Here is a 25,039-nt window from a genome sequence, read left to right as displayed (position 1 = left end):
ATTACTGCCAGATCAGTTTTCAGTTGCACTCTAGCAGGCTATTGAGAATGGTCACATGTAGTAAGATTAAATTCTCCTGTAAGTTGTCAAGAGGTTGTTGAATTTTGAAGCTGATAATTAAATTCGTCAGCTGTTTCAAGCTGCCTTCAAGCCTTGAATCTAGACGCAACTAATTCTTACTATAGAGATCGCACCGATTGTCAATGTCACTTCTGACCACCCTGTTCAGTGGCTAAAGTATATCAAAAGACCTTGGTATATTTTTCCAGCTCATCATAAAAAATGGTCGACATATCCAAGAATGTCTGTGGTCTGAAATGTTCCTCATGCTGAAAATACACATCTGTTACAGGTACGACATCTCGTGCCTTCTCAGAAAGATGTATATCTCTCCGACTTCCATAAAATATGAAAAAAATTAAAAAGTCGTAAAGATAGTCATTTTACTTAAGTACGGCCACACAAAAATACCAAGATCAATTTAAGTTACTGTCTTTAGGGTGAATGAGTGCCAAAATATCTCTAACCTATGTATATGGATGATCAGTCTTACTCTGATGAATAGGCTCAAAAGTCAAAATTCCCCTCAGCTTAGCCTATCTAAGAATTTCCATCCTCTACACCTTCTGACAATCACCTTTATACTATGTAATGCCACTAATGCTCTTCCTGCGTGATCTCGGCATTGCCGTACCATGCATGGATCTAAACCGAAATCGTCTTCCAGATGTTCAAACCGTCACCACCCGTGGATACCAAGCAACCTGGGATCTGCTTGTGCCAACGCACATCCTTCACGTCGCGCTGCCAGTGCACAAACAAGAGCTGAGGTGGGATGTCGCTCAACTCCTGTGCCTCTTTCCGCTGCTGTGCAATTTCCTCGTCGTCTGCTTCCACAGCCAAGTCCCACAAGGTCACAGTGTTGTCCTCGGAAGACACAGCAATGATGGACTCGTCCAATGGGTTGAACGCAATCGACGTCACTGCCGACTTGTGGAAATCGTAGTGCGCCACTGGCGTAGGCGTGCTCTTGCCGTTGAAACTACGCAAGTCCCACACGCCCCATGTGCCGTCGTCGTGGCCCGACGCCAACAAGTGCGAGATCTTGTTGCTCCACGAGATCACGTTGACATCAGATTTGGAAGCCTCGACAGAAATGACAGGCTTGTGCTTCTTTGACCGTGTGTCCCAGATGCGAACGTAACCGTCACATCCACCTGTAGCAAACACGGTGTTTTCGCTGGTGGACCATTGAATGTCTTCAATCAGCGAGTTGGATGCGAAGAAAGGAGTCTTGTCTGTGACCCAGCTGGATGTTGTGCGTGTGGTGAGATGAACACGTCCCAGACAGTCTCCGGACAAAAGAGAGCCTGTACTAAGCAATGGAGACCAGTCCAAACCGTAACCCTCGACATTGCCGTGGACGCGGACTGTGTGTGCTGGTCTGCGGGCTGTCTTTGGAATCACGTAGCCTGGTGTGTCGAACGCCTTCATCTGTGGCGCCAAGTCAAAGATGAGCACCTCACCGTTCTCCTGCAGCGCGGCGGTGAGATATTCACCCGTCTCATGTGCGTGGGGTGATACACGGATTCTGTTGGTGGTGGTTCTCAAAGGGATGGACTCGGAGATCATGACCGGGTCCATGTCTTCGTCGTCATCATCTTCGTCATCATCATCTTCGTCTTCGTCTTTGACAAGAGTCTTGGCCAACGAGCTCAACTTCATGGTGAGCAATTCATTGTCCTTGGCCTTCGCAGCCTGGGTGGCTGTGGCGACGTACATCGATGCTGGATAGGTTCTTCTCTCGGAGCCTAGGTTGTCGGGCAAAACGTCGAGCGTCAAGCATGGCCACGGCATGTTCACGTTGTGCAACATTTCATACACCGATGGGTCTGCCTCGAGCACTTCGTCTGGACCCAAAGGCTTGGACCGGTGGGGCAAGTAGAGTGTACCGGGCTGCTCCTCTTTTTCCTCCTTCTCGAGCTCGGCAATCTTGGCCTCGGCGTCCTCCGCATCCATTTCTGTTTCGTCATCGTCAAGCTCGATGATCTCTTCGCTCTCGTAGTCGTCGCCGTAAGGATCTTCGAATTCGCCCATGTCGTGGTCGGCGACATCCTCGGAGGCGACATTTTCCGTGGGCACGGCGCCGCTTTCGGTCTTGGCGGCCGTTCTGGCCGACTGTGTGGTTTCGTCTTCAGCAGCTCTTTTCCCCATCGTTGGTGTGGAGATGAGATGAGAAAATTTGGCCAAGTACCCTTGTGTGTGCAGGCCGCGAAGACTGCCTGTTTTCCTGCATGGTGTACAAGAATTGGTTGCAAAGAAACCATAAGCGCCAAAGCAAAAAAAAAATAAGTGAAAACATAAGCAAAACCATAAGCAAAAACAATTAGCAAAACAATAGCAAAAGCCATAAGCAAAAAATAAAGAAAAACAACTTCTTCATGGCAAACTAAATCGATTAGTAGATCGTAAGGTGAGTAACTTTCCTAGATTCGAAATCTCTAGTACTTTTGCTTTGGAAGTGAGATTTCAGGAAAAAAACACATTCGATCATTATTAGGAAAATTATCCCAATCCACTTAAACCCACCAAACAAAGATTAAAAAAGCCATATACGCAAGTTTTCCAATTTTTACTCTACCTTCTTTCATATCAATGTTTGTGTGGATTTGACTTCGCGATTCGAATTATATACTTGCTTTCAGACTTTCTTGGAGTGTACATTCGCATCGCGCTATACTGTCTCAGATCTATCTAATCCAGCTGGTTCGTGTATCTGTTCAATTACCAACAATTCTTCCAGATACGTTTACTCGACCTTTACGTCTTTGCAGGAATTCGAAGCTTTCGTTTATTTTAAGTCGACTGACTCAACTGCTTTGAGCTCGAACAATCTCCCTCTGCTGATTGTTTCTGCTTCACTGTCTCATACTGTCTACTACGACTACTCACTAGTAGAGACTCAAGTCGGCTCAAACCATTGCTCTTATCAATCACAGAGAGCTCATACACCAGATTTATCATGGAAAGGAAAGCATTTCTAGACCAGGAAGCACCGCCAGGATATGTTGCTGGAGTCGGTCGAGGAGCCACTGGATTTGTGACCAGCGCACAGTCAGCACGGTTTGAATCTGCGTTTGGCGGCGAAAACACCGAAGTCCCCGATGATTCGGGCTTGCTTGCAGCAAACGACGATGACGAGGCTGATCGGATCTACCAGGAAATCGACAGGCGGCTTCTGCGGCCCAAGAAAGAGGAGAAATCGACGCCTGGCGTGGAAATCGAAACGGGCACCGGAGTCATCCGCCATGAGTTCTCCACATTGAAAGCCGGCTTGGCCTCGGTTTCTGCAGACGAATGGGCTGCCCTTCCGGAGGCAGCAGATATCACCCGCAAAAACAAACGCCAGCGTCTTCTTGACCAACAGAGCCAAAGGACATATGCTGCTCCAGACACTTTGATTGCGCTGCTGGCCCAGGTGGCGGAAATCGACAAGTGGGCCGAGCAAGAAACGGCGCCCGAAGACGTCGAGCGGCGGCGCGCGGTGCTTTCTTCGCTCAGGCGCACCGAGCCGCACCGCGCCAGCCTGTGGATAGCGTCGGCCAAACTTGAAGAAACGGTGCTCAATTTCGGGCGCGCAAAGGCGCTCATTGCAGAGGGATGTCGGCGCGCGCCCCACAACGAGACGGTTTGGCTCGAAAGCGTGAGACTACATCGCAGCGAGCCAACAAAGGTGTGCAAGAACATAATCGCCGAAGCGTTGCGTGCCAACACATATTCGGAAAAGTTGTGGATGCAGGCGATGGACCTAGAAAACCCCCACGATGTGGTTTCTCGCAAAAAAATCGCCATGAAAGCGCTCGAGTATTTGCCAGAAAACTCAAAGCTTTGGCAGACGCTTGTGGACTTGGAAGACACCAAAGAGGACAAGATCCGCCTTCTCTCAAAAGCCACAGACCTCTGTTCTGATTGGAGTTTCTGGCTGGCCCTTGTCGCATTGTCAGATTACGGGGACGCGCGGGCTGTTTTGAACCGAGCCAGGAAAAAGCTCACAAACGAGCCGAGAGTATGGGTTGCCGCTTTACAATTGGAGGAGAGAGAAAAGGCAGATGTCACGGTCAAACGTCTCAGTCTGATGTTGGCCAAAGGAATGAAGGAAGTGGGTGAAGATACTTGGGATGTTCGCAAATGGCTTGACGAGGCCTCTCAGGCAGAAAAAGACGGCTTCTTCAAATCGTGTGCGGCGATAGTCGAAAACGCCATGTCTCTATTATCTGAAGAGACTCGTCTCAACCAGATGATCCAATGGGCGGAAACTTATGCGTCTTCCCCAAAAACGGCAAGTTCTATTTACGAGAGCATCACGAAGTTTTATCCACATAATATTTCGAGCTGGACAGCATTGTTTGCGTCGCTAAAGAAAGAGGCAGAGATTTCTCGGAATCTGACTCAGCTCGAATTGTCGGCCGCAGCTGACAGGCGTGAAAACGAGCGAACATTGTCCCAAACCCCGAAGGACTTGCAGCAGTTGTACAGTTACTACGAGAATGCGATTTCTCTAAACCCAGAGTTGGCCTTGTTCCGCTTGATGTACGCCAAAGACAAGTGGATTCTTGGTGAAGATGTGGCTGGCGCAAGAACCATTCTTGAGCTGGCTTCAGAACAACTTCCAACTAACGAAAAAATCTGGTTGGCTCGCGTGAAGCTCGAAGTCAGAAATTACGAATATGAGCAAGCATTCCGCCTTTCAAATGAGGCGCTCGACGCGATTAACACAGAGCCGAGGTTATGGTACAAGCATATCCACTTGCTTCGGTTTTGTGTCTACAAGCAAATGGATTTTGTTTCTCAAGAAGATCTTTTGCATAAAAGCTCAACTGCTCTAGATTTGTTTCCTGATAATCACAAGCTCTATCTCCAAAGATCGCAGATTCTTCTTGACATCGAAGATGTGAAAGGTGCACGCGATATTCTCATGGTGGGGGCAAGAAAATGTACCCAAACAGCAGAAATACATGTGGCAATAGCAGAGCTAGATCTTGGACAGGGTTTTCCAGCACGGGCACGGGCAAATCTCGATTCTGCACTTTTGGAAAACCCAAAAAGTGCAAAACTCTGGGAATGCAAAATCCGCTTGGAACAAACTGAAAACGACATGATCACCGCTCGCCAGCTAGTCAGTAAAGCGTTGAAGGAACTTCCGTCCTCGCCGGTGATTTGGCTACAGCATTTGTCGATGATCCAGAAACTGTCACATCGGAAAAATGCTTTTCTAGATGCATTGAAACACACAAACAATGCCACTGAAGTTCTTTTGGGTATAGGAGTGTTTTTCTGGTTAGAGGGCAAATTTTCCAAGGCAAAAGCGTGGTTTGACCGTGCCTTGACAGCAGACCGCAAGAACGGCGATGCTTGGGGATGGAATTACTGCTTCTTCACAAAAATGGGGCCTCCGCAAGAAATGGACCGCCTATTGGCAGAAGTAAAAGATGCCTTTGATGATATTAATAAGGGAAAGGCCTGGATTTCTGTCACCAAAGATAAAGCAAATTTAAACATTCTGCCCGGCGAGTGCTTGAAACTCGTGGCTGAAAAGCTTTTGCTGACCACGGCATAATACACATGGCATTTAAAAGATTAAAAATAGAAGGACGAGGAAAAAAGAGAACAAAACTAGAGCAATAGACAATTGTCAAAGGTTTTTCATGAGGTATACAAATTGCGCATGAAGAGTACAGATGCGTTGTTTGTGATTCTCGAATGGACACATAAAACATGATACAATGGAATATTAATAGAGACAGATGTATCACATTACGGATATATACACTGTAAAAATTTCACATACATATACCCTCATAATATACCGACGTCAACCCTTCAATATTTTATAAAGTTGAGATTGACATACACACAGCCAGACTGTGTCCCATTATTACATAAACACAAACTTCCTTCCATGCAAACGCAAACTCAAAATAGCTTTGAGCCATACAGATAAGGAGAAGATCCTTAAAACATAGGCGGGCAGATGATGGTAATTCTTGTTTAATTAACTGTTTGCCTTCTATTCATCACGAGGTCTATAGTCTTCAAAGATTTTCAAATTCAAAGCACTCAAGAAACATGGAATTTGATGTTTATCGTTCACCCACTGGCTTACCAACTCTTCACACATTGTCTTGAACTCGTAGTTTCCATTGGCTTTAAGAGACTTGCTCTGCACATCCAATATGAGATATGGCGGACTATGCTCCTTATCCTTTTGAATCATGTACTTCGATACCAACTTGATTTTCGAGCAAAAATCGTTCAGATTGATTGGGCTTGGGATGAATTCAATTACATAGCCAAAAAACCTCGAGATGATGGCAAGAATCTCCTTGCTTTTCTCTGTGTAAACGTTTTTCAACCGATTAAGTTTTTTCGACAACTGGTCTATTTTCGCCTGCAAAATGTCCTTGTCGTTTTCTTGCCGTGCAAAAACAGACTTTGGTACGTAGTCAACATTGCCATTCTTCACATACTGCGTGATCAAAGCTTCGTTTTCCTTCCTTAGGAGATCCAACGTTTCTTGTTTGACATACTGGTCTTTTGCAAATGGATTGAGTCTGAGTTCGAGAATGTTTCCCTTAGAGCTTGGATTTCTTTCTTTGAGCGCAAGTCTTTTTCGAAGACTTTCAATTTCGTCTTTGAGTCCCTTGATTGTGGCAGACAATTCAAGATTTTCGTTTCTCAAGTCCCGGACAGTTTGTAAATCAGCGCTGTTTTCTGCTAATCTGGGTCGTTTTGAAGGCATGGTGATTTGTTTCGTGTTTTCCTTTTTTGTGAGTTCATCGATCTGGTTTTTGTAATCATCCACAAGTTTTTCCAAATTCGTAAGGTACTGATTCGTTGCTTTCCTTTGCGCTTCCTGTTCTTGCAAAGAGTCAGGGTTTGCTTCCGCCACACTTTTCCTCGTAGCTACGGTGTCCATGTCTTTGAGAGAATTGCGCAAAAACTCAATCTCTTTGCCATTGAGAATCTTGATCTTTTTAAGCTCGGCAATCTCTGTCTCAGCGGCAGTGTTTGCAGCTTTGAGCTGCTCGAGCTGTGGCTGGAGCTCTTGCTCTATTTGTGAGGTGAGAGCATGGTTTAGTTGTTCCAATTCTGTAACTTTGCTTTGAGTCTCGTTTAGTTTGTCAAATAGAACCAAGTTTCGATTCTGCAACTGTTTGAAATTCAGAATAAAGCTAACAACAGTGTTTTCCTCGTCGGTATCCTGTTTCTCCACGCTCGAAGCGATGGCACCGAAGTACTCATCGAATTTTGCCTGGAGTTTGACATTGTCGAGTTCGAGCAGAGCCGCTTTCTCTTCAAAAGCCTCCAAGACCTGGATCCTGGCCGCCATCGATGCGTTTTTCTGCTTCAAGAGCTCGACGCTCGTTTTGGCCTGGAGCAAAGAGTCCACTTTCGACTGAAGCAGATTGTTTGTGTTCTGCAAGGCCAGAAGTTTCAACTGCAACTCTTCCACCTGGCTGGCAGCTCTGTTGTTTTCGATCTGCGCCGAAAGCAGTTTCATCCGCTCCAAGAGGTCCTTGTTCAAGTCGGCCATTTGTTTGTTTTCCTGTTCTAGATCGCCGATTCTCTCTCTGTACTGGTCGTTTGCGCTTAGTTCACGGTTCAAGTCTGCCCGGACGTGCTCTAGTTTGCCTGAAACGCTGGTGTATTGTCGCTCGTACTTGTCTAGCTTCTTGCGCAAAGCGTCGTTTTCTTCTCGAAGCCTTTTGGTGTCTTTGGTCAAGTCCGAGGTGTTCCGTCCGGCCACATCCTTCTGGTTTTCTAGTTTCGACTTCAATTCGTTGCGCTGGTTGTAGACGTAGTCAAAGTTGCTCTGGAGCCGAGCCAACTCGTCGTTTTTCTTCGCCAAAAGCTCTTCGTACCGCCAGATCGACGAATCTTTGTTCTGCTGGAGAAGCCTCTTTTCTGTTTTCAATGTGGAAACCTCATACTCCAAACGCGCCAACTTTTCTCGGAAAACGGGCGTTCCGGGGCTTTCGAGAAACGGTGACAGGCTTCCGTCTATCATGGTTGTTTATCAAGTAGATGTTGGAAGGCTATATATGGTGTGTGCAGGTGGAAGTAGGTGACGAAGAAGGAAACGAAAAGAAAACAGAAAGAAAAGAAAAAAAGATGAAGGAAAGAAGATATGGAAAGAAGATGACTGATAGGTTTATGGCAGATGATGGAAAGTTGCTGAAACTTGGGCTCAAGTGGATATTTTTTCTCTAATATTAGATTGCGAACGGTATTCCATTCAGAAACTCGATGAATCTGGAGACAATTTCGTTTTCGTTTGTTTTACTGTACTTAATCAGTTTAACCGGAGTGCCTTCAAGAAAAATGGAATAGTGTCTGAACGGAACTGAAGCAGTTTGAAAAGGTATCAAGCTTCGCAGTGATGGACAATAGTTGATTCGGTTCCTCATTTCCTCTATGCTTTCTACAAATTGAGTCAGAAAACGAGCAGATAGATTACTAAGACTTGGGTTTAACCACATAGATTTTTCTTGAACCTAATGCATAGGTATAGCAAAAAACAAGCAGTTAGATTGTAATATTCCTCAACTAATCAAATTAAAGATGTTCTAAATAAACATATCCCTCAAATGCTTTAAAGTAAACCCAATGCTGCTCTGTGTCAAAGGGTTCGTTATGGTAAAGTTTATTCGAAGATTATAATCGCTCTTCTAAAGACTTTGATTTCTCGTAATGTAAAGTTCATTCCACCAGTTACTTAATTGCAAAGAAACAGCTAGGAAGCTGTACGTTTTTTTGCCTCTTCGTCTTAAGCTTCGGTCATCTAGGGAGAAGGTAAGGATTTTGTACCATCACTCTGATTTACTTTGATTAAATACGATTTTGAACACAATTGACGCAATTCAGGCCGTTCATTCAGTTGATTTTCTGTTCCCATTCTTCCATACTTGGAAATCATGAGATAATTGAAAAACTTGAAGGCTAGAACGCTCTATCCTTATAGTTTCTGCTGTAGCCAAACTTTTCTGCTCACTTAGTTAACAAATTGACTTGTTATCATTTACCGGAAATTAATAGTTGATTCTTTACTTTCGCTCACGTGTGGCTTTATCTAGATGTTATTCTCATACTCCTCCGTTTGACAGATTTGGTCCATTCTGCTTGTACTAATCAATACTCTTGAGTTTCTCGATTCTACGACATGAATCTCTTCCTTGCATATTCCGATTCAGCATCTACTGCAACTCATTCAGGCTCTAATTCTGTCAATGTCCAATTCATTCAGCTGTTTCTTCAATCAATGCATAATTCTCGTATTCAATCAATTCGATCAATTCATTCTCTATCAATTCGATAATTCATTCTCTGTCAATTCTATCAATTCATTCTCTGTCCATTCTTAATCAGCTTATTAGTCTTGTTTGTCAGTCTTACTTATCGGTCTTATTCACCAATTCTATAACCAATTTTTACCAATTCTATTTATCAAGTCTTATAAGTTTACCGAATCATCTCCTTCCAATTCTCTTTCCAATTCTCTTTCCAATTCTCTCCCATTCTCTCCCATTCTCATTTCACTCATTCTCACTAATTTATCTACTATCAGTCTGCGAAGTCTAATCTGCCACACCACTTTAGACCACTTTAGACCACAGTGGCCTGGCCAGAAGCCACTATATTTCCCAACGACCCAACTCTACCAATACGGAATTTCCCACGCCAATAATAAATTTTCTCTTTGGCTCCATACTAAGACCCTTGCCCCCACACCCGTGCACCACGCTTATATACTCAGGTGACAGATCCCACACTTGATCCGCAACATGTCTAAAATGTACGTATATCCGCCACCCTAGGCCTAGAATCTGCTAACACGCCAGCCCGCGGAACTTCAAGTTGCTCGAGGAGTTGGAAAAGGGCGAAAAAGGCTTGGGCGCCCAGTCCATCTCCTACGGCTTGACCAACCAAGACGACATCACCATGACGTACTGGAACGGCACCATTTTGGGCCCGCCCCACTCTGTCCACGAAAACAGAATCTACAGCTTGAACATTGTGTGTGATGAGCACTATCCGGACAAGCCGCCACGCGTGACTTTTGTGTCGAAGATCAATCTTCCGTGTGTCGACGGCGACGGCACGGTTTTGCCCGAGCAGTTCGACACCTTGAAGCACTGGAAGCGCTCGTACACGATGGAAACGGTGCTTTTGGAGTTGCGCAAGTGCATGGCTTCGGCGGCCAACAAGAAGTTGCCCCAGCCGCCCGAGGGCTCTGTGTATTAGGCAGATAGAGCTGTGTACGAATAGTACAGCCTGAGCAAAGGTGAGGTGTAGCTGTAGAAGCGAAAGAAACTGAACGAGATGAAGATGAAGAGACAGAGAATCGGTATCTAATAATCTGAATTGTCCTTCTTCATGTCATCAGGTATGATATATGATTCATATTCATAGTTTCACCTATTTCTGATACAAAATCTGTGTATTCATATTTTCAATATCATTGTAAACTTAATAGTCATAAATAAATTCGAAACCAAATAGAACATTGAGGGAATTGAACCCTAAGATAACTAATTTGCAATCAGCATATTCAACCATGAATAACAACCCTGGCGAGCGTACTAGTCAGGCGGAGTACTATTCATTTTCACTTTTCTAATTATTATACTCATAGTCTTCTGCTCGACATTCAGATATGCAATAGGAACTACCGATATCACACTTCAGAAGATGAGAGTAGCAGCAATGGAGAGAACTAAGAGTGTTCTCGAACCACTGGCCTGAAGGGACCAAGGTATGGAGAAAATAGAAGAATGCTCGACTATGGCCGGCTGGGAAAGAAGAGACTGAGATTCGATACGATACAGAGAAAAGATGAAGAACCAATGACTGAATAAATAGAATCGATAAATGGATAAATGGAATCATAAAGGAATCATAAGGGAATCATAAGGGAATCATAAATGGAATCATAAAGGAATCATAAAGGAATCATAAATGGACAGTTAAGTGGCAGTATGACAATATGACTGGACAAGGAGAAATCCAGAATGCTCTGACACTACTGACTCACAAACTACTACTGGTACCCGAATCACGGAAATGAGAACGTCAGCATACTGAGTACTCTAATGCCAGAATGCTGCTAAATCAACCACCGTTGTATTAGTGTAATAGGTACATGAATAAATGCTTGATTATGTCTCTCTGTTGACTGAAACAGAAGGAAGTTTATCTCATGTAGTCTCATCTGGGACGTCTAGTCAAAACCAATCGAGCATGGCAGGTTGTTGTCAAACCTCATCGATAACTGGCATTCATTGGCTGGTCTGTCGGATACTTCGATTCCATTCATCAATGTGAAAGACTATCATCAAAGACTGTTCAGTCAACAGTTCAGTCAACAGTTCAATCAGCTGTTCACTCGACTGTTCAATCAACTGTTCAATCAACTATTCAACTGTTCAATCAACTGTTCAACTGTTCAACTGTTCAATCGACTGTCAACATACGGACACTGCCATATCATCCACCCAGCTCATTCTAGTCCTGCTTGCGCATCGTCGCATCCATCCATCGGACCAAGTCCTGCTCTGCCTCAAGAAAACGCTTGACTTCTTCGCCATACTTGGCCCTCACAGGCTCATTGGTCTCGGCATCTGTGATCTCAATGTTGACCCACCGCAGCGCCTTTTCCTTTTTTCCGTTCACCTTTTTCACATACGGAACTAGACACCGCTGGAAAAGCCGCTTGAAGGGAATGCAAATGGTCTCTTGGACTGTGGAGGAGTCCGGCGAAACACGGAACGTACACTCGTTTTGGGAAATCGACTTGAGCGAGCAGTTGTATTTGGCCGGATCACTTAGCTGCTTTTCGTATCGCCGCAGCACTTCTGCCCGGGAGAGAACGGGAGTAGGCGGACTCATGATGTTAGTTGAGATTCGCACCGTTGCAGAAAGGAACAAGAATGAAAGAAGTATGAGAAATGAAAGAAGTACGAGAAATGAATGAAGAATAAATGAAGAATGAAGAATGGATGAAATGAAAGAAGTGAAAGAATCATAAACAGTAGAAGAAAAATATCACCACGAAAGAATGGAAAAATAAAATGAGGACAGAGAGCTTGTACTTGTATTGTAGATTCTAGTGCGGCAGTGTCTAATTATTAGACCATACTGACTATCGCATTAATCTCTGTAATCTTGAGCCGTCAGCTATAAACATGTGAACAGGTGGTCTTTTCATCGAGTATCATCGATCTCAATCTGAAGTCGAACAAGGATTCCTTTCTAATTTCTGTAGTTCCATACTTACCAAAACATCTGAGTGTAATGATGCCTACAGTTACTTTCTCTTTTCTGCTTGGGTATGGATTCGAAATGAATGTGAATCATATGTTAAGGAGAGTGTATCTTTGGGAAGCAAGCAGACCTCTCAATTCAGTAACCGACTTCCAAAAACACGACTTAATCATGTCTTTTAAATTGAACAACAATGTTCCGCAGGTCATCTGTACTGTTGGCATGTCAAAATAGCTTGGTCTACTCAATTCTCTAAACAACTTCGAGGTATGATAGCTTCACAATCCACACATTCTTCAAATTGATTAGCTTCCAACTAGCTGAACCAATGAATCAAGGTCATCTATAAAAAGTCTTGCTTCCAGCCAATCTGATGCTGCTAAGCATACTTTATTCTGTCATCTTGAGATTCGATTCAAATCGGTTTAGCTACAAGCTTGGATACTCTAGCTCTTACAGATCCCAAGGTCCAAACTGACGTTATAGGTGTATTAATAATCATTTCCCCATCCGAAATCTAATGTTACTGCTCTCCAATGTTAATGATCGTTGATCGCCCATGTAAATTCATTCTTCAAACACCACTAATCCCAACGTGTCTCCATCACACAATCAGCACTTGACATCAATGCCCCGGCGCTTTTCTGCCTCGCGGAGTTCGAACATCACCTGAACGCCAACAAACAAAGTGGCCGAGGCAACAAGAAAGAAGCTGGCGCCCAGGAAAGTGCCAAACAACTCGTGAAGAAGTGCCACGGTGCCGTCGTGGCCCAAACAAAAGCCAAACAAGTTGGCAATCATCATCATCCAGATATTACACACGGCACCGACCCCACACACAAATCTGTACCAGGGTTTTTCGGCAAAACGGCCAAAGTAGAGCGACGCAAAGATCTCGGGAAGAAGGAAAAGCACAATGAGCCAGCCCCACATTAAAAGCTTCAACTCGATGTCGTGCCAGACGGCGACAAAACTGAACACCATTAGCGTATTCACAATACGCAGAAAGCCCGTCAGACGAGACCCGCCCATAGGGACATAGATATACCGCACCACCCAGCGGTTGAAGGAGCGGTGCCACGCACGCCAAAACGCAAGCGCCAGGTAGTTGTTGTCCATGCAGCGGATCATGTTTTCCGGCGGATCGATGCCGTCCAACAAGCTCCAGAAACGGAAGAGGCGCCACGGAATAAGGAGCTTGAGCCAGATGATGTTGAGGTTGAACAAACCTATCATCGAGAGCTGGAACGGCGTGTCGCCCTGCCACGCCTTGGTCTTGGAAACCGCCACCACGTACATGAAATGCAAAAGAAACTCCATCACCAAGATGCAAAAGAGGAGCCGCAAGCCGTAGACGGCTGTGCGCAGAAAATTGCGCGTAGACTGGAGCGGGAAGTAGTTGGACTGGTACATGTAGTCGTTGAAGGTGATGATGGGCCCGCCAATGAACAACGGCGCATAAGTCAAGTAGGCGCAATAGTTGGCAAAAGAGTAGTCTTGCAACGGAAGCAGCGGCGTGAGGCGGCCGCGGTCGTCCAAGTCGGGCGACACTTCCCGCTCCTTCAGCTCGTCGCGCCGTTCCAAGTAGTCCAAGGCGAACGAGAGCATGCGGAGCAACGTGAAGTTGTAGAAGACGTCCCACCGCGGTATGAGGCCCGTGAACAGGAGCGGGAGCGGCCAGTGGCGGGCCCAGTCATTGAAGAAGAGCGTCAGCACGCCGTACGTCCACAAACACGTCTTGGCCGCCCTTGTGCTGCGCACACGCGTCGCCAAAACGTACATCACCACCACATGGACTAGAATCCGCACCACGTTGAAGCCATGGAGCCCGAAAACATAGAGGGCGCCGAAAAAAGCGTCGAAAAGCGTCCGGCGGTGCTGGAACGCCGCGGCTAGGCCCCGCCGGAGCGCCACGTGCGCCGCCACCAACGCACACAAGACCCAGAAGTTGTTTCTGAAAAACCGGTACTGCTGGTCCGAATTGTCCACCTGGCGGCCAAACATCCAGCCGGGCGACAAGAGGTGCTGGAACTTGGGAAAGTTGGCGTTTGTTTCGTTCAGCGCATCCATCGCCGTCTTGTACATGAGCGGAACCACAAGAACCACCACCAAAAGGTAAAACTTGAATTCAAGCGTGTGCCAGCGTGAGGCATGAGCGCGGGCCAAAATTTGTTTGCGGCGGTTTTGGTCGGGCGGCGGAAAGAGCCGCGTGTCGAGGGTCTCGAGCGAGAAAAACCGGAGCACGGCGGCAAGGGCTTCCATATGATAAAGAAGAGTGGTGTTGTTGTGTGCCGGAAAAAAGTGGAGTTGGTGATGTGTAGGAGAAGTGAGAAAGAGAGAAATGAGAAAGAGAGAAATGAGAATGGAGAGAAATCGGAAAATGGAGAGAAATCGGGAAATGGAGAGAAATCGGGAAATGGAGAGAAATGGAGATTGAAAAAAGTGAAAGCCAATCGGTATATATTGAGAAGTTGTTTGGGAGCCATTGGTAGAACACCATTGTGCAGTCCTGATAGCAAGAGACTGTTACATAATGGACTAACACATTATTACCTGTTAATTTTCGAATTTGAAAAGAGCCTTACTTTGGAGGAAATACCAGGTTATCCATTTGCTTTTCTAAGCCTCTGTAGTTTGTGTAGGTTAATAAACTTTAATCAGGTTTGAGAGGTTGAGAGTGAGAGGTTTTATATAAAGTAGAACTGAAAAATCATCTGACAATGTCTAGTCATCCATAAATCCAACAAGCCATTCAACATACAGAAAGAGCTCTGGCAAGGAAAATTCACCAAAAGAAATATTTCGTCGTCTCTTTCGTATTCCAATACTCTTGGTGTTTTGGAGTTCTCCTAAGTTTTTTGCGTGTATTGGAACAAAACACAAACGTCATCTTAGTCCTAAACGCCGATAGGTAACAGAATTGCATGACTAAAAAAAAGTCTTCGCAGAAAAATGCAAAAAAAACATACCATCTCTCAGCCGCGTGAATATGCTTATCAAGTCTCATCATTTTGCTTTGAAATGCAAATCCGTTAATGTACGAATACGTCTAATGATTTGTCTATAATTGTTCATTGAATACTTTCAATTGTATGAAAATAGTACAGAAAACCATCAGCATTTTGCCAAGTGTAAGTGTATATTAACTTCGCAATAACTGATGAGAGGTGAGTTATATCAGTCGACTTCAACATCATCAGAAACTAAGATTTAGAAAAGTAATTGTGCTTACTTTTCTCGAACCAACCGCTAGTATGAATGGCCGAAGATCATAATCGACATCATGTAGAACCTAAGAACTACTGATGAACGAATAAAAAAGTTCTAGAGATGTGAGAAGGAATGCCTTAACAAAGCCTACACAGGTAAATTTTGCTCAAAATGGATCTGGTTGGAGAGTGACAGTCTGCTTACTTAGATTTAACATGGCCGGTTATGTATACAGATAGACGTGCATATGAGAATTTTTACTTTCGTATATGGCGTCTTCAATCTTCTCTTGCATAATACACCCATTGAATAGATGTTTGTACGAAATTTTTATGAAAAAGCGGTTTTTTCTCTTCCAACCGTCTAATCTAATAATTATCCGTACTTGTTTTCGAAATTGACACAATAATCCATTTCTTGGCGCACACATTTACGAGACGCATCTCTCAAAAACCATCCATGCGTGCGTGATTCATTTGCCTTCCAGAAAAAGATAAAATGCTCGAGTATCCATAATCTTTCGTCTCTTTTCTTTATTCATGTTCATGCGTTGGGCAATTCTTCTTTCCATTGCCGCTGCCGCCGCTCAATCGGCTCTTGCGCCTTTGAACAAGACGGCCGATGTTGTGAATCAAACCCAAGGTGTTTCCATTGGTTCTCAGTCTGTGGAAGCATATTTCGGTCTTGGATCCCTGGTTTTACTCATTCCTCCTGTGATAAACGGACTTGATGGAGAAAATGTCACGAGACCATATTTCAATGATTCGGGCTACTACTTCATTTCTACGACAGACCATCCGATTTTCGGCGATGACAAAGTTGTGGTGAATGGATTTGAGCTTCAGAATTTCACTTTCGAAAACTACAACCCTTACTCAGAGCATTCTGACGACGTGTATGTTGGACTTTCTTTATCTTGGGCTGATGAAGAAGAAATCTCCGTTCTTGACTCTTTGCAGAACTCAAGTTATATCACCTCGAGGTCTTTCTCTCTTTTCCCTAAAGTCAATGCGCCACACAATCGATCTCAAGTCTTATTTGGCGCTATCGACCACGGCAAATACGAAGCACCTTTGGTCAAATTCAAACATCTTCCCGATTACGCTTACTCTCTTAATGGTAACTTCTATCCAACTCTTTTAATGGACGGCATTGCAGGCTACAACTTTCTGCTTTCGAGCCAGCTCCCTGTGCAAATTACAGAAAATACTTGGAGCTTCCCACCTGACTATAGTGCCGTTTTCGAAAACTATTTCGAGTCCAGGTATGGCTTCAACATCACCCTCGACGAGGTTCCATGTCTGATAATGAACCTGACTGAGTATGTATCCTTCTATTTTAGTGGAGTCGAGTACCGTGTATTGGAGTCTAATCTTTTCCACTCTTATGAATTTGAAGGGGCAACAATATGTTTCTTCCCGGGCGCTGGGGGAAGCTACTATGACGACGTTCAAGTCCCAAGAGCCATTTTCAAACACCATTACCTTGTGGTGGACTACGACAATGAAGAAATCGCCATTGCCCCTACTGCAACAAAGTCTAATCCTCAAACCATAGAGCAAATTGTCACTGGCATTCCTCTGGCCATCCCAGCCAAGTACTACAATGCATCAATTGCAGAATATGACGGTAAAGCCGACCCCCAATCAGTCCATCCAACATACTCTATGTACACCGGCAAACATATGGGCTTAAGTGCCACTGAGTCCTTTTATATGACTCACACGAGCTCTTCTTTGGACTCCGTCACATCGGCAACGGAAACCAAATCTAGCAATAGCACTAAGTCAACTTCTTCTAAGGCGGGTGGAAATCTGCAAAATACCGGCAGTTTTCTTGTTTTCATTGCTGGTGCGCTTGGAACTTTGATGATGTTTTGAAGTGTGCTTATAGATCCTTACGTTTCATAGGAAGCTTGTATGAGTAGTATAGAAATTTTCAGATTTTGTAATGAACAATTGATGAAGCAAAGACGACGAAGTGAATTAAAATGGAACAATGAGGAGACTTTAGTGGACAAAATTGTTTGGAGCCCAGGGGATTCACGAATACTTAAGCACAAACTAAAGTAGATCTATAAATTTATATGAGAAGTGGCGGGGTGTACCTATTCTATGCTGTGATGAAATTTCTTTTCAAAAGGCTTGATTCAGTAGGGGTTCGTTTCTTTACCACTTGGGTATGGTTCCAAGCATTCTCCAGGATGTCTGTTTTATCGGAAAAAAGTTTCTTCGGCAAACGCCGCCAAACGCCGCCAAACGCGAAAAAGAAGTAGCCTATCGATTCTCGTCGTGGATATCTAATTCTGCATGAATCCTCGGTCAACATTTGCCGGCTTGCATGTCAGATAGACTTGCATGGAAAGACTTACATTCGTATTAAGCAGTTTAGTCTCAACTTCAGTCTTCTCTTGCAGAAAGAACCAACGTGTCAACTTTGCTCAGAATCTTTATTGAATGTAGTCTCTCCAACCAAGACATAATATCATCTACTTGTTGAATACTGACACTATTGTCTTTTTCTTGGCATACATATTTACGAAGACGCGGCTCTGAAAAATCGTCCATGCATAAACTAGATGGCCGAAACTAGATAAATGGCTTGCGTAGCCGGCATTTTTCTTTTTTTCCCTTCTTTTTTGTTCTTCTGCTCTTTTCATTGTTTTTTCGATCTTCTCATGCGTTGGGCAATTCTTCTTTCCATTGCCACTGCGGCTGCTCAATTCACTTATCGGTCTTTGAACAAGACAGACGAGGTTCTTGGCCAAACGCCTGGTGTTTCCATTGGCTCTCAGTCGGTGGAAGTATATTTCGGTCTTGGACAACTGGCTTTACTCATTCCTCCAGTGATGAACGGAACTAATGGAGGAAAAGTCACGAGGCCATCCTTCAATGACTCTGACTACACTTACCACAATTCTTACACAGACGACCCGCTCTTTGGGAATGACAAAGTTGTAGTGAACGGATTTGAACTTCAGAATTTCACCTTCGAAGATTACAACCCTCTCCTTCAGAATATCGATATGGTGTACGTTGGCCTTGCTTTGTCGAATGACGAGTTTGAAGAAATCTCTGTTCTTCACTCTTTGCAGAACTCCGGCTACATCAGCACGAGGTCTTTCTCTCTCTTCCCTAGAAGAAGCTCTCCACAAAATATGTCTGATGCCCTTTTTGGTGCTGTTGACCACGGAAGATACGAAGCACCTTTAATCAAATTCAAGAATCTTGGCGACTACTCATACGCTATAGATGACTTCGACTATCCAACTCTTTTAATGGATGGTATGTCAGGTTACAACTTTCTGATTGCAACTCAGCACCCTGTGAAAATTACCGAAAATAAGTGGAACTTTCCTCGTGACTATCATGACGCTTTGGAAAACTATTTCCAGTCCAGGTACGGCTTCAACATTACCTCTACGGAGGTTCCGTGTCTGATTAAGGACCTGATTGAGACTTTGTCCTTCTATTTCAGTGGAGTTGAGTACCGTATGCTGGAGGCTGATCTCTTCATTTCTATAGAATACGAAGGTTCAACAATGTGTGCTTTCTTGGGCCTTAACGAAGACTACTCAGGGCTGTTCCAAATCGGAAGAGCTATGTTCAGAGATCATTATATGGTAGTGGACTACGACCATGACGAAATTGCCATTGCCCCTACTGCAACAAAGTCCAACCCTGAAACCATAGAGCAAATTGTCACTGGAATTCCTCTGGCCATTCCAGCAAAGTACTACAATATAACTACTCCAGACTATTATGGAACTGAAAGCGCAGTTCATGTTACATACTCCATGTACACAGGCAGCCAGGCAAGTTCTTCCTCGACCCCAACGGAAACTAAATCTGGCGACGGCACAAAGTCCAGTTCATCTAAGGCAGGTGGAAATCAAAATGCTGGCGGAATCCTTGTCTTCATTTCTTGTGCTCTTGGAGCTTTGATGATGTACTAAAAAGCTGATAATTAATCTTTAATCTTTGCGTTCATAGAGTGTATAAGTAGTAGAGAGAATCTCACTCTGTTAGTTTAGCCAGACACGACGTGATGGAAGTGAAGCAAAAACATTTTGATCTCAAGAGATTTACACTATAACTGTGTCTCTAAGGATTGTGTGTGGATGTATCTATTCTATGCTGTGATGACTAAATACTACTATTCGTATTAGGTTCAAAGTGTACTCATCTTCCTCAAACTCTAGATATTACTGTGGTGAGTTTCTAAGTTACTCACTTCAAAAAAAAAGTCTTCAGTCGATATTTGAATGTCGATAATTTTCTCAGTCAACCGGTTATTTGTCAGATAGGCACACATACAAGAAGAACCATCCGGCAATATAAATCTTCTCTTGAAGAAAGAACCAGACAGTAAACCGTTCAAATATCTTTCAATGTCGTCTCTGACAAAAATCTACATTTTGATTGACATTATGGTCTTTTCTTGGCATACACATATACGAGATGCGGCATGAAAATCGTCCATGCATGAACTCGATGGCCGAAACTAGATAAATTGTTTGCATATCCAGCATTTCTTTTCTGTTTTCTTTTTCTTTTTTTTTTTTTCTCTTTCATGAGAACAGGAATTCTTCTTTCCATAGCTGCTGTCGCTGCTCAATCGGCTCAGCAGAATAAGACTACAGATGTTTTCAACCAAACACAAGGTGTTTCTCTTGGCTCTCCACCTCTATCAGTGGTGACCCAATTCAGTTTCGAAAACGCAGACTTGATTATTCCCTTTTACATGAATACTACAGATGGAGACTTTGTTTTCAGACCGGACATTCCTCCCAATGCATCTTGGGTATATGAGGGTGTGTACACATCTTACACAGACGACCCACTTTTTGGAGAAGATCGTTTTTTCATGAATGGATTTGAACTCCAAAACTTCACCTTTCAAACTTTGGACGAAAATGCCCTGCCTCTTGTGAAAGTCGGTTTGGGACTTACTCACCAGCCGAATTTCATTGACATCTCCTTGATTCAGTCTTTGAAAGATTCGGGCTACATCAAATCCAGATCTTTTTCTCTCTTTCACAACACCAGTGCATCAGAGTATGAGGCTGACCAAGTCTTATTTGGTGCATTGGACCACGGAAAATATGATGGGCCAATGACCAAAGTCAAGGGCTATTCTAATACCACAAATGGGTTCGTCAATACTGTTCCAAGCATCCTAGTGGATGGCATTGCAGGTTACAACTTTCTGCTTACATCGCAGTCTATTGCAATCATTTCGGATAACAAATGGAGTTTTCCACTAGACTACTATGAAAGCTTGAGCGACTATTTCATGGCTCGATACAATTATGATACCAATGAAGCTGTCCCTTGTTCCATTTTGAATCTGACCGAGTACATTTCCTTCTACTTCAGTGGTGCCGAATACCGTATATTGGAGGGTAGGTTTTTTCGTAACGTGGAGGAAAATAACACCACATTTTGTGCCTTTGCAGTAGGCTCCGAAGTGGACAATCTGTTTCGGCTCCATAGAGAGCTCTTTGAAAACCATTACCTTGTTGTGGATTACGACAACGAAGAAATTGGCATTGCCCAAGCGGCAACCAAACCGAAACCTCAAACTATAGAGGAAATGTCCACTGGTATTCCCCTGGCGACACCAGCAAAATACTTTAGTGATTCCAATTTGAGATATTCGACCATTTCTCAAAACCACACAGCTCTTTACATTACGCAAACAGCACATCCAACTTATGCTATGTACACTGGTGAACGTTTGGGTCTCAGTGCCACTGAATCCTTTTATTTCACTTCTACCAGTTCTTCTGAGTTCCAGGATGCCAAGACAGCAAAACCAAAAGAATCTACAGAAGTAGGAAACAATGGATCCAGTGATAAGAGCTCTTCATCTAAAGCAGATGGAAATGTGCAGAAAACGAGTGGTATTGCTTTCATTGCATGCGGACTAGGAGCATTGATGATGTTTTAGAAGTATTGCATCAGCATGTTTGTACTTCTTCAGCCTTAAAGAATTTTGGAGACTGGTTACATCGTTTTTGTAAACAGCAAATTTTCAAAAAATCTTCAATCAGGATGCCGAGGCTTAGTTTCTTCATTAGTTTTAGTCCCATTTATATCATGTTTACATCCACTGAAGGGACATGATAGGTTGTATCACAAAACACTTTTCTCCAGACAGCCACAATTTTGGTTTCCCGATATTTTTCGTACACCAATTGCTTTAATGTACATATTCAAAATGAATACTAATCTTTCTTTTCGTTCCTCTAGTATATGTGCCACAAACACCCGAAAGAAATGTGGTACATAGTGGCTGCAAATGCAAACCCGTACCTCCTACCAAATTTACACCCGTACATCTTTATCTATTAGACCAGTACATCTTTAAAGACCCGTGCACCAAATGTTAGAAAACCCATACATCCCGTTAGAATCCGTACACCAAATACCTAAAAACCCATACACCAGAGTTTCTAGCACCCGTACCTCTTGCCCAATATTATGTAATACATCCATACATCCCACACTGTTTGCTCTAATGTGCAGTCCACTAGCATGGACTGAGAACCAAGCATGTTTCTAGGTTGGACTTTACATATTCCCTGCTTCACAATAAGATGAAAGAAGTTAGAATGAAAGAGAGCTCTAATACAAGGTCAAAAATGGTTTTGACTGCTGATGTTCTGGCGATAGTGCTCGCTCAAGTATGACAAAAAGGTAAGATACAGTTATAGGGAAATTTTATCTCCATTTCCAATTGCAGTTTTGCTTTATCTGGTTAATATAAATAGTTCAAAGTTACCAAGATCAATTCTTGCTTACTGACTCTAAGTGTTTTCGCAATCGCATGTACTATCTCAATTAGGCCAGACGCAATCACATAGTCGAATGAACACACCAACCTGATCGATTGACATTCTCTTCTCTCGTTTCTATTTCTTCCCGTCTCTGTTTGTTTTCGTCTTTTCTTTTCTTTTTCGTCTTTTTTTTTGTTTTTTCATTTCTTCATTTTCTGTTCATTTTCTGCTGTTCCTACTTCTTCTCATCCGTCTGCATACTACATCACCAACTCTTCCTATCAATGTCTGACGACTTCAACAGAAGACCCAACCCAAAAGGCTGGGTTCCTCCAAAAGCCCCATATAACCCATACGATCCAACCGATGTCAGACCCCCCGAAGGATATCCGTCGGAATTCAAGTTGCCCGGCGATGCTCCAGAAGGGTTTTCGTCCATTCCTAAAAACCCAACACAGTACAAAAAGATCAACGAGACCATGAAGCGGCTCAACTACACGCCGAGACCACAGTCCAGCCTTTACCCGGGCCAGTACATGGTTTTGCGCAAAGTGGACACCAATCAGAGACTCAATACGGGAACCAGATGGTTCGGCACGTTTTTGACATCATCCATCATCGTGTACTTTACGTTTTTCTACCGCTGGAACGACGGCCGCGAGAATGTCATGTCGGAATTCTACCGGTACCGACTCCGGCTCAAAGAGAAGATCTCCGGTCTCACAGACCAAGAGTATGACGACTTGTACCATCCCAAGCCGGCCAACATCGTGGTCAAAAACGTCAGAGATGCCGAGTACATTCCCGAGGATCTCCGTCGGACAAAGGAGGGCGAATTTGCTTTGAACAGGCCGTCAGAAAGACACATGCTCGAGGCACACCGGCTCCAACAGGAACAAGAGGAAAAGATGTTGCGGGAGTTGGACATGCACCGGCAATATGCGGCGGAGTTGGCCGGGGAGATGGCCGGGGAGATGGCCAGCGAGAAGAAAAAACGGTTTTGGTTTTTCTAGGTAGGTATTCGATGATGGTGATGGATCATGGACGATTGTGTAATGGAGAGGTGATATGAGGCCCGATTCCGATGCCCATCTCTATCTTTTCAATATTCATCGTTTCAATTTTTTTTTGTCTCCTTTACATCATTTCCTTCGCAACTTCCATCTTTCGTCGTCTCGCTTTCCTACTCACTCGATTAAATAGCGTCGCACTTACAATTGTACATAGAATGGATTATTTATCAGCACCTCTCCTTTTGCAGATATACCACGAGTCCTTGGTCAAAGAATCCCACTGCTTGGAAGCCCGGTTGCTCAATTTATGCTGGGTGATCCAAACGTACGAAAACGTTTTGGCCCGGGCCCGGTTTTTCTTAAAGTCTCAACAACCACAAAACGACTTGGAGCCGCAGCACTATGTACACCAGCTCAAGAGCATGTATGTGAAAATGAAGCACCAAAACGATTTTCTTCTGGGCCGGCTAACGCAGGCAAATAAAAAAAAAGCAAAGTCGTCTGGGCTCGATGAGGCGGAAGTCAAAGCGACAATAAACCAGTACAATTGCCTCTATGACGAGCTTAAAAAAATTGAAGAGCTATCTCACGCAGTCAAAGAGGCCAGGAAGGCTGCGGAAGAAGCCCGGCGGATAAGAAGAGAGCGTAGTCGGAAAGCTTCAAGGGTAGTTTCGTGCAATCCGGAAAATCCCAATGTCTGCAGACAGATAAACTAGGCAAAGTTTGAATATTAAAATGATTGAATAGCTGTTTTTAATTCGTCCACTATATGTGTGGAGAGCTTTCTAACAGTAATGCACGTCTTCCTTTGTAAGAAGTAGTAAAGCATGCTTAGACCGTCCTTATCTATTTAGAGGCTTGTGATCTAGACTATACATAAGTAGGATTGGTGATATTTATCATGGTTAAGGCCAAGTTCTAACTTTAAGGTATCCTATGATGACATTATTGACGTTCATTGTTAAATTCACGCAAATTGAGCTTCTTTAAACACATTTAAATCAACTTGGCCATACAAGAACACCAATAAATTCAAAAAAAGTAGAATTTTTTAGATTCAAGACCATAATGTACAAAACAGGCCGCATGTGCCGCTTTTAAAACCACTTGGCAGTTTATTATAGAAGATCCATGTGTGCCATAATATTCAAAGATGCCCTACAACACAATTATTGGCATACTTCAAGTCTATTGTTTTCGAATTCAAAACTAAAATTCCTCACCTCAGCTCTCTCGATTTTTTTTTTTTTTCAGATTTCAGAATCCAATCTAAGTACTTTGTCCGTCCGTCTCTATTCATTATAAAGCTCTGACATTATCTAGGTTCTCAACACCTCTTACAGTAAATTGTGTGCGCGTTACCCGGAAAACTCTCCAGCATATAAAGGCGCAGACTTTTCCCTCATCTTTGTTCTCTAACGCAAATTCACAGACGTCCACAACGTTACAGCATCCCGTAGAGGCTGAACCCATTACGGCGTTCTGGCCCATGACCACTGGGGTATTGTTGTATTGGAGGGCGCAAGCTCTCCTCTTGCGGCGGACTGGAGAACAACTGGTTGATCTTGGGTGCGATATTCCATCGGCGAATACTTTGTATTTCTAAGGGACTGCCTTCGTGCGCCCGTATGGGGAGTGTTGCAATGATCAGCTATACATGTGTAAATTTCTCTAGTGCTTTTTGGGTAAATGTGTGTTTCTTCTATGCTTCTGT

The 25,039-nt window shown here is 43.8% G+C and overlaps 11 protein-coding genes across 11 annotated transcripts; 7 read left to right on the top strand and 4 right to left on the bottom strand. All coding sequences in view use genetic code 12, as the record gives it.

Annotated features, from left to right (window-relative positions):
* Positions 1-705: 705 nt before the first annotated feature.
* RRB1 (ribosome biosynthesis protein) lies at positions 706-2,214 on the bottom strand (the record flags this gene model as incomplete). The annotated part of the gene is made up of 1 exon (XM_002615934.2): positions 706-2,214. The coding sequence occupies one exon, from the start codon at positions 2,212-2,214 to the stop codon at positions 706-708; it is 1,509 nt and encodes a 502-aa protein (XP_002615980.2).
* Positions 2,215-3,022: 808 nt separating this feature from the next.
* On the top strand, positions 3,023-5,617 carry FOB63_002980 (U4/U6-U5 snRNP complex subunit; the record flags this gene model as incomplete). Its single annotated transcript, XM_002615935.2, has 1 exon — positions 3,023-5,617. One exon carries the CDS (start codon positions 3,023-3,025, stop codon positions 5,615-5,617), a length of 2,595 nt encoding a protein of 864 aa, XP_002615981.2.
* Positions 5,618-6,067: 450 nt separating this feature from the next.
* FOB63_002979 (coiled-coil domain-containing protein) lies at positions 6,068-8,068 on the bottom strand (the record flags this gene model as incomplete). The annotated part of the gene is made up of 1 exon (XM_002615936.2): positions 6,068-8,068. One exon carries the CDS (start codon positions 8,066-8,068, stop codon positions 6,068-6,070), a length of 2,001 nt encoding a protein of 666 aa, XP_002615982.2.
* Positions 8,069-9,842: 1,774 nt separating this feature from the next.
* On the top strand, positions 9,843-10,302 carry spm2 (E2 ubiquitin-conjugating protein; the record flags this gene model as incomplete). Its single annotated transcript, XM_002615937.2, has 2 exons — positions 9,843-9,853; positions 9,900-10,302. The coding sequence occupies 2 exons, from the start codon at positions 9,843-9,845 to the stop codon at positions 10,300-10,302; spliced, it is 414 nt and encodes a 137-aa protein (XP_002615983.2).
* A 1,260-nt stretch (positions 10,303-11,562) lies between these two features.
* FOB63_002977 (uncharacterized protein) lies at positions 11,563-11,946 on the bottom strand (the record flags this gene model as incomplete). The annotated part of the gene is made up of 1 exon (XM_002615938.2): positions 11,563-11,946. One exon carries the CDS (start codon positions 11,944-11,946, stop codon positions 11,563-11,565), a length of 384 nt encoding a protein of 127 aa, XP_002615984.2.
* Positions 11,947-12,933: 987 nt separating this feature from the next.
* On the bottom strand, positions 12,934-14,583 carry GUP1 (O-acyltransferase; the record flags this gene model as incomplete). Its single annotated transcript, XM_002615939.2, has 1 exon — positions 12,934-14,583. One exon carries the CDS (start codon positions 14,581-14,583, stop codon positions 12,934-12,936), a length of 1,650 nt encoding a protein of 549 aa, XP_002615985.2.
* A 1,487-nt stretch (positions 14,584-16,070) lies between these two features.
* FOB63_002975 (uncharacterized protein) lies at positions 16,071-17,411 on the top strand (the record flags this gene model as incomplete). The annotated part of the gene is made up of 1 exon (XM_002615940.2): positions 16,071-17,411. One exon carries the CDS (start codon positions 16,071-16,073, stop codon positions 17,409-17,411), a length of 1,341 nt encoding a protein of 446 aa, XP_002615986.2.
* Positions 17,412-18,208: 797 nt separating this feature from the next.
* FOB63_002974 (Eukaryotic aspartyl protease family protein) lies at positions 18,209-19,486 on the top strand (the record flags this gene model as incomplete). The annotated part of the gene is made up of 1 exon (XM_002615941.2): positions 18,209-19,486. One exon carries the CDS (start codon positions 18,209-18,211, stop codon positions 19,484-19,486), a length of 1,278 nt encoding a protein of 425 aa, XP_002615987.2.
* A 617-nt stretch (positions 19,487-20,103) lies between these two features.
* On the top strand, positions 20,104-21,483 carry FOB63_002973 (Eukaryotic aspartyl protease family protein; the record flags this gene model as incomplete). Its single annotated transcript, XM_002615942.2, has 1 exon — positions 20,104-21,483. The coding sequence occupies one exon, from the start codon at positions 20,104-20,106 to the stop codon at positions 21,481-21,483; it is 1,380 nt and encodes a 459-aa protein (XP_002615988.2).
* A 1,113-nt stretch (positions 21,484-22,596) lies between these two features.
* On the top strand, positions 22,597-23,325 carry MCU1 (Mcu1p; the record flags this gene model as incomplete). Its single annotated transcript, XM_002615943.2, has 1 exon — positions 22,597-23,325. The coding sequence occupies one exon, from the start codon at positions 22,597-22,599 to the stop codon at positions 23,323-23,325; it is 729 nt and encodes a 242-aa protein (XP_002615989.2).
* Positions 23,326-23,540: 215 nt separating this feature from the next.
* On the top strand, positions 23,541-24,041 carry FOB63_002971 (uncharacterized protein; the record flags this gene model as incomplete). Its single annotated transcript, XM_002615945.2, has 1 exon — positions 23,541-24,041. One exon carries the CDS (start codon positions 23,541-23,543, stop codon positions 24,039-24,041), a length of 501 nt encoding a protein of 166 aa, XP_002615991.2.
* Positions 24,042-25,039: the final 998 nt, after the last annotated feature.

This window comes from Clavispora lusitaniae (genome assembly GCF_014636115.1).
Source record: "Clavispora lusitaniae strain FDAARGOS_655 chromosome Unknown tig00000078_pilon, whole genome shotgun sequence".
Lineage (NCBI taxonomy): Eukaryota > Fungi > Ascomycota > Pichiomycetes > Serinales > Metschnikowiaceae > Clavispora > Clavispora lusitaniae.
The sequence above is the reverse complement of the archived record's forward strand: the minus strand, read 5'-3'. Positions and strand labels throughout refer to the sequence as shown.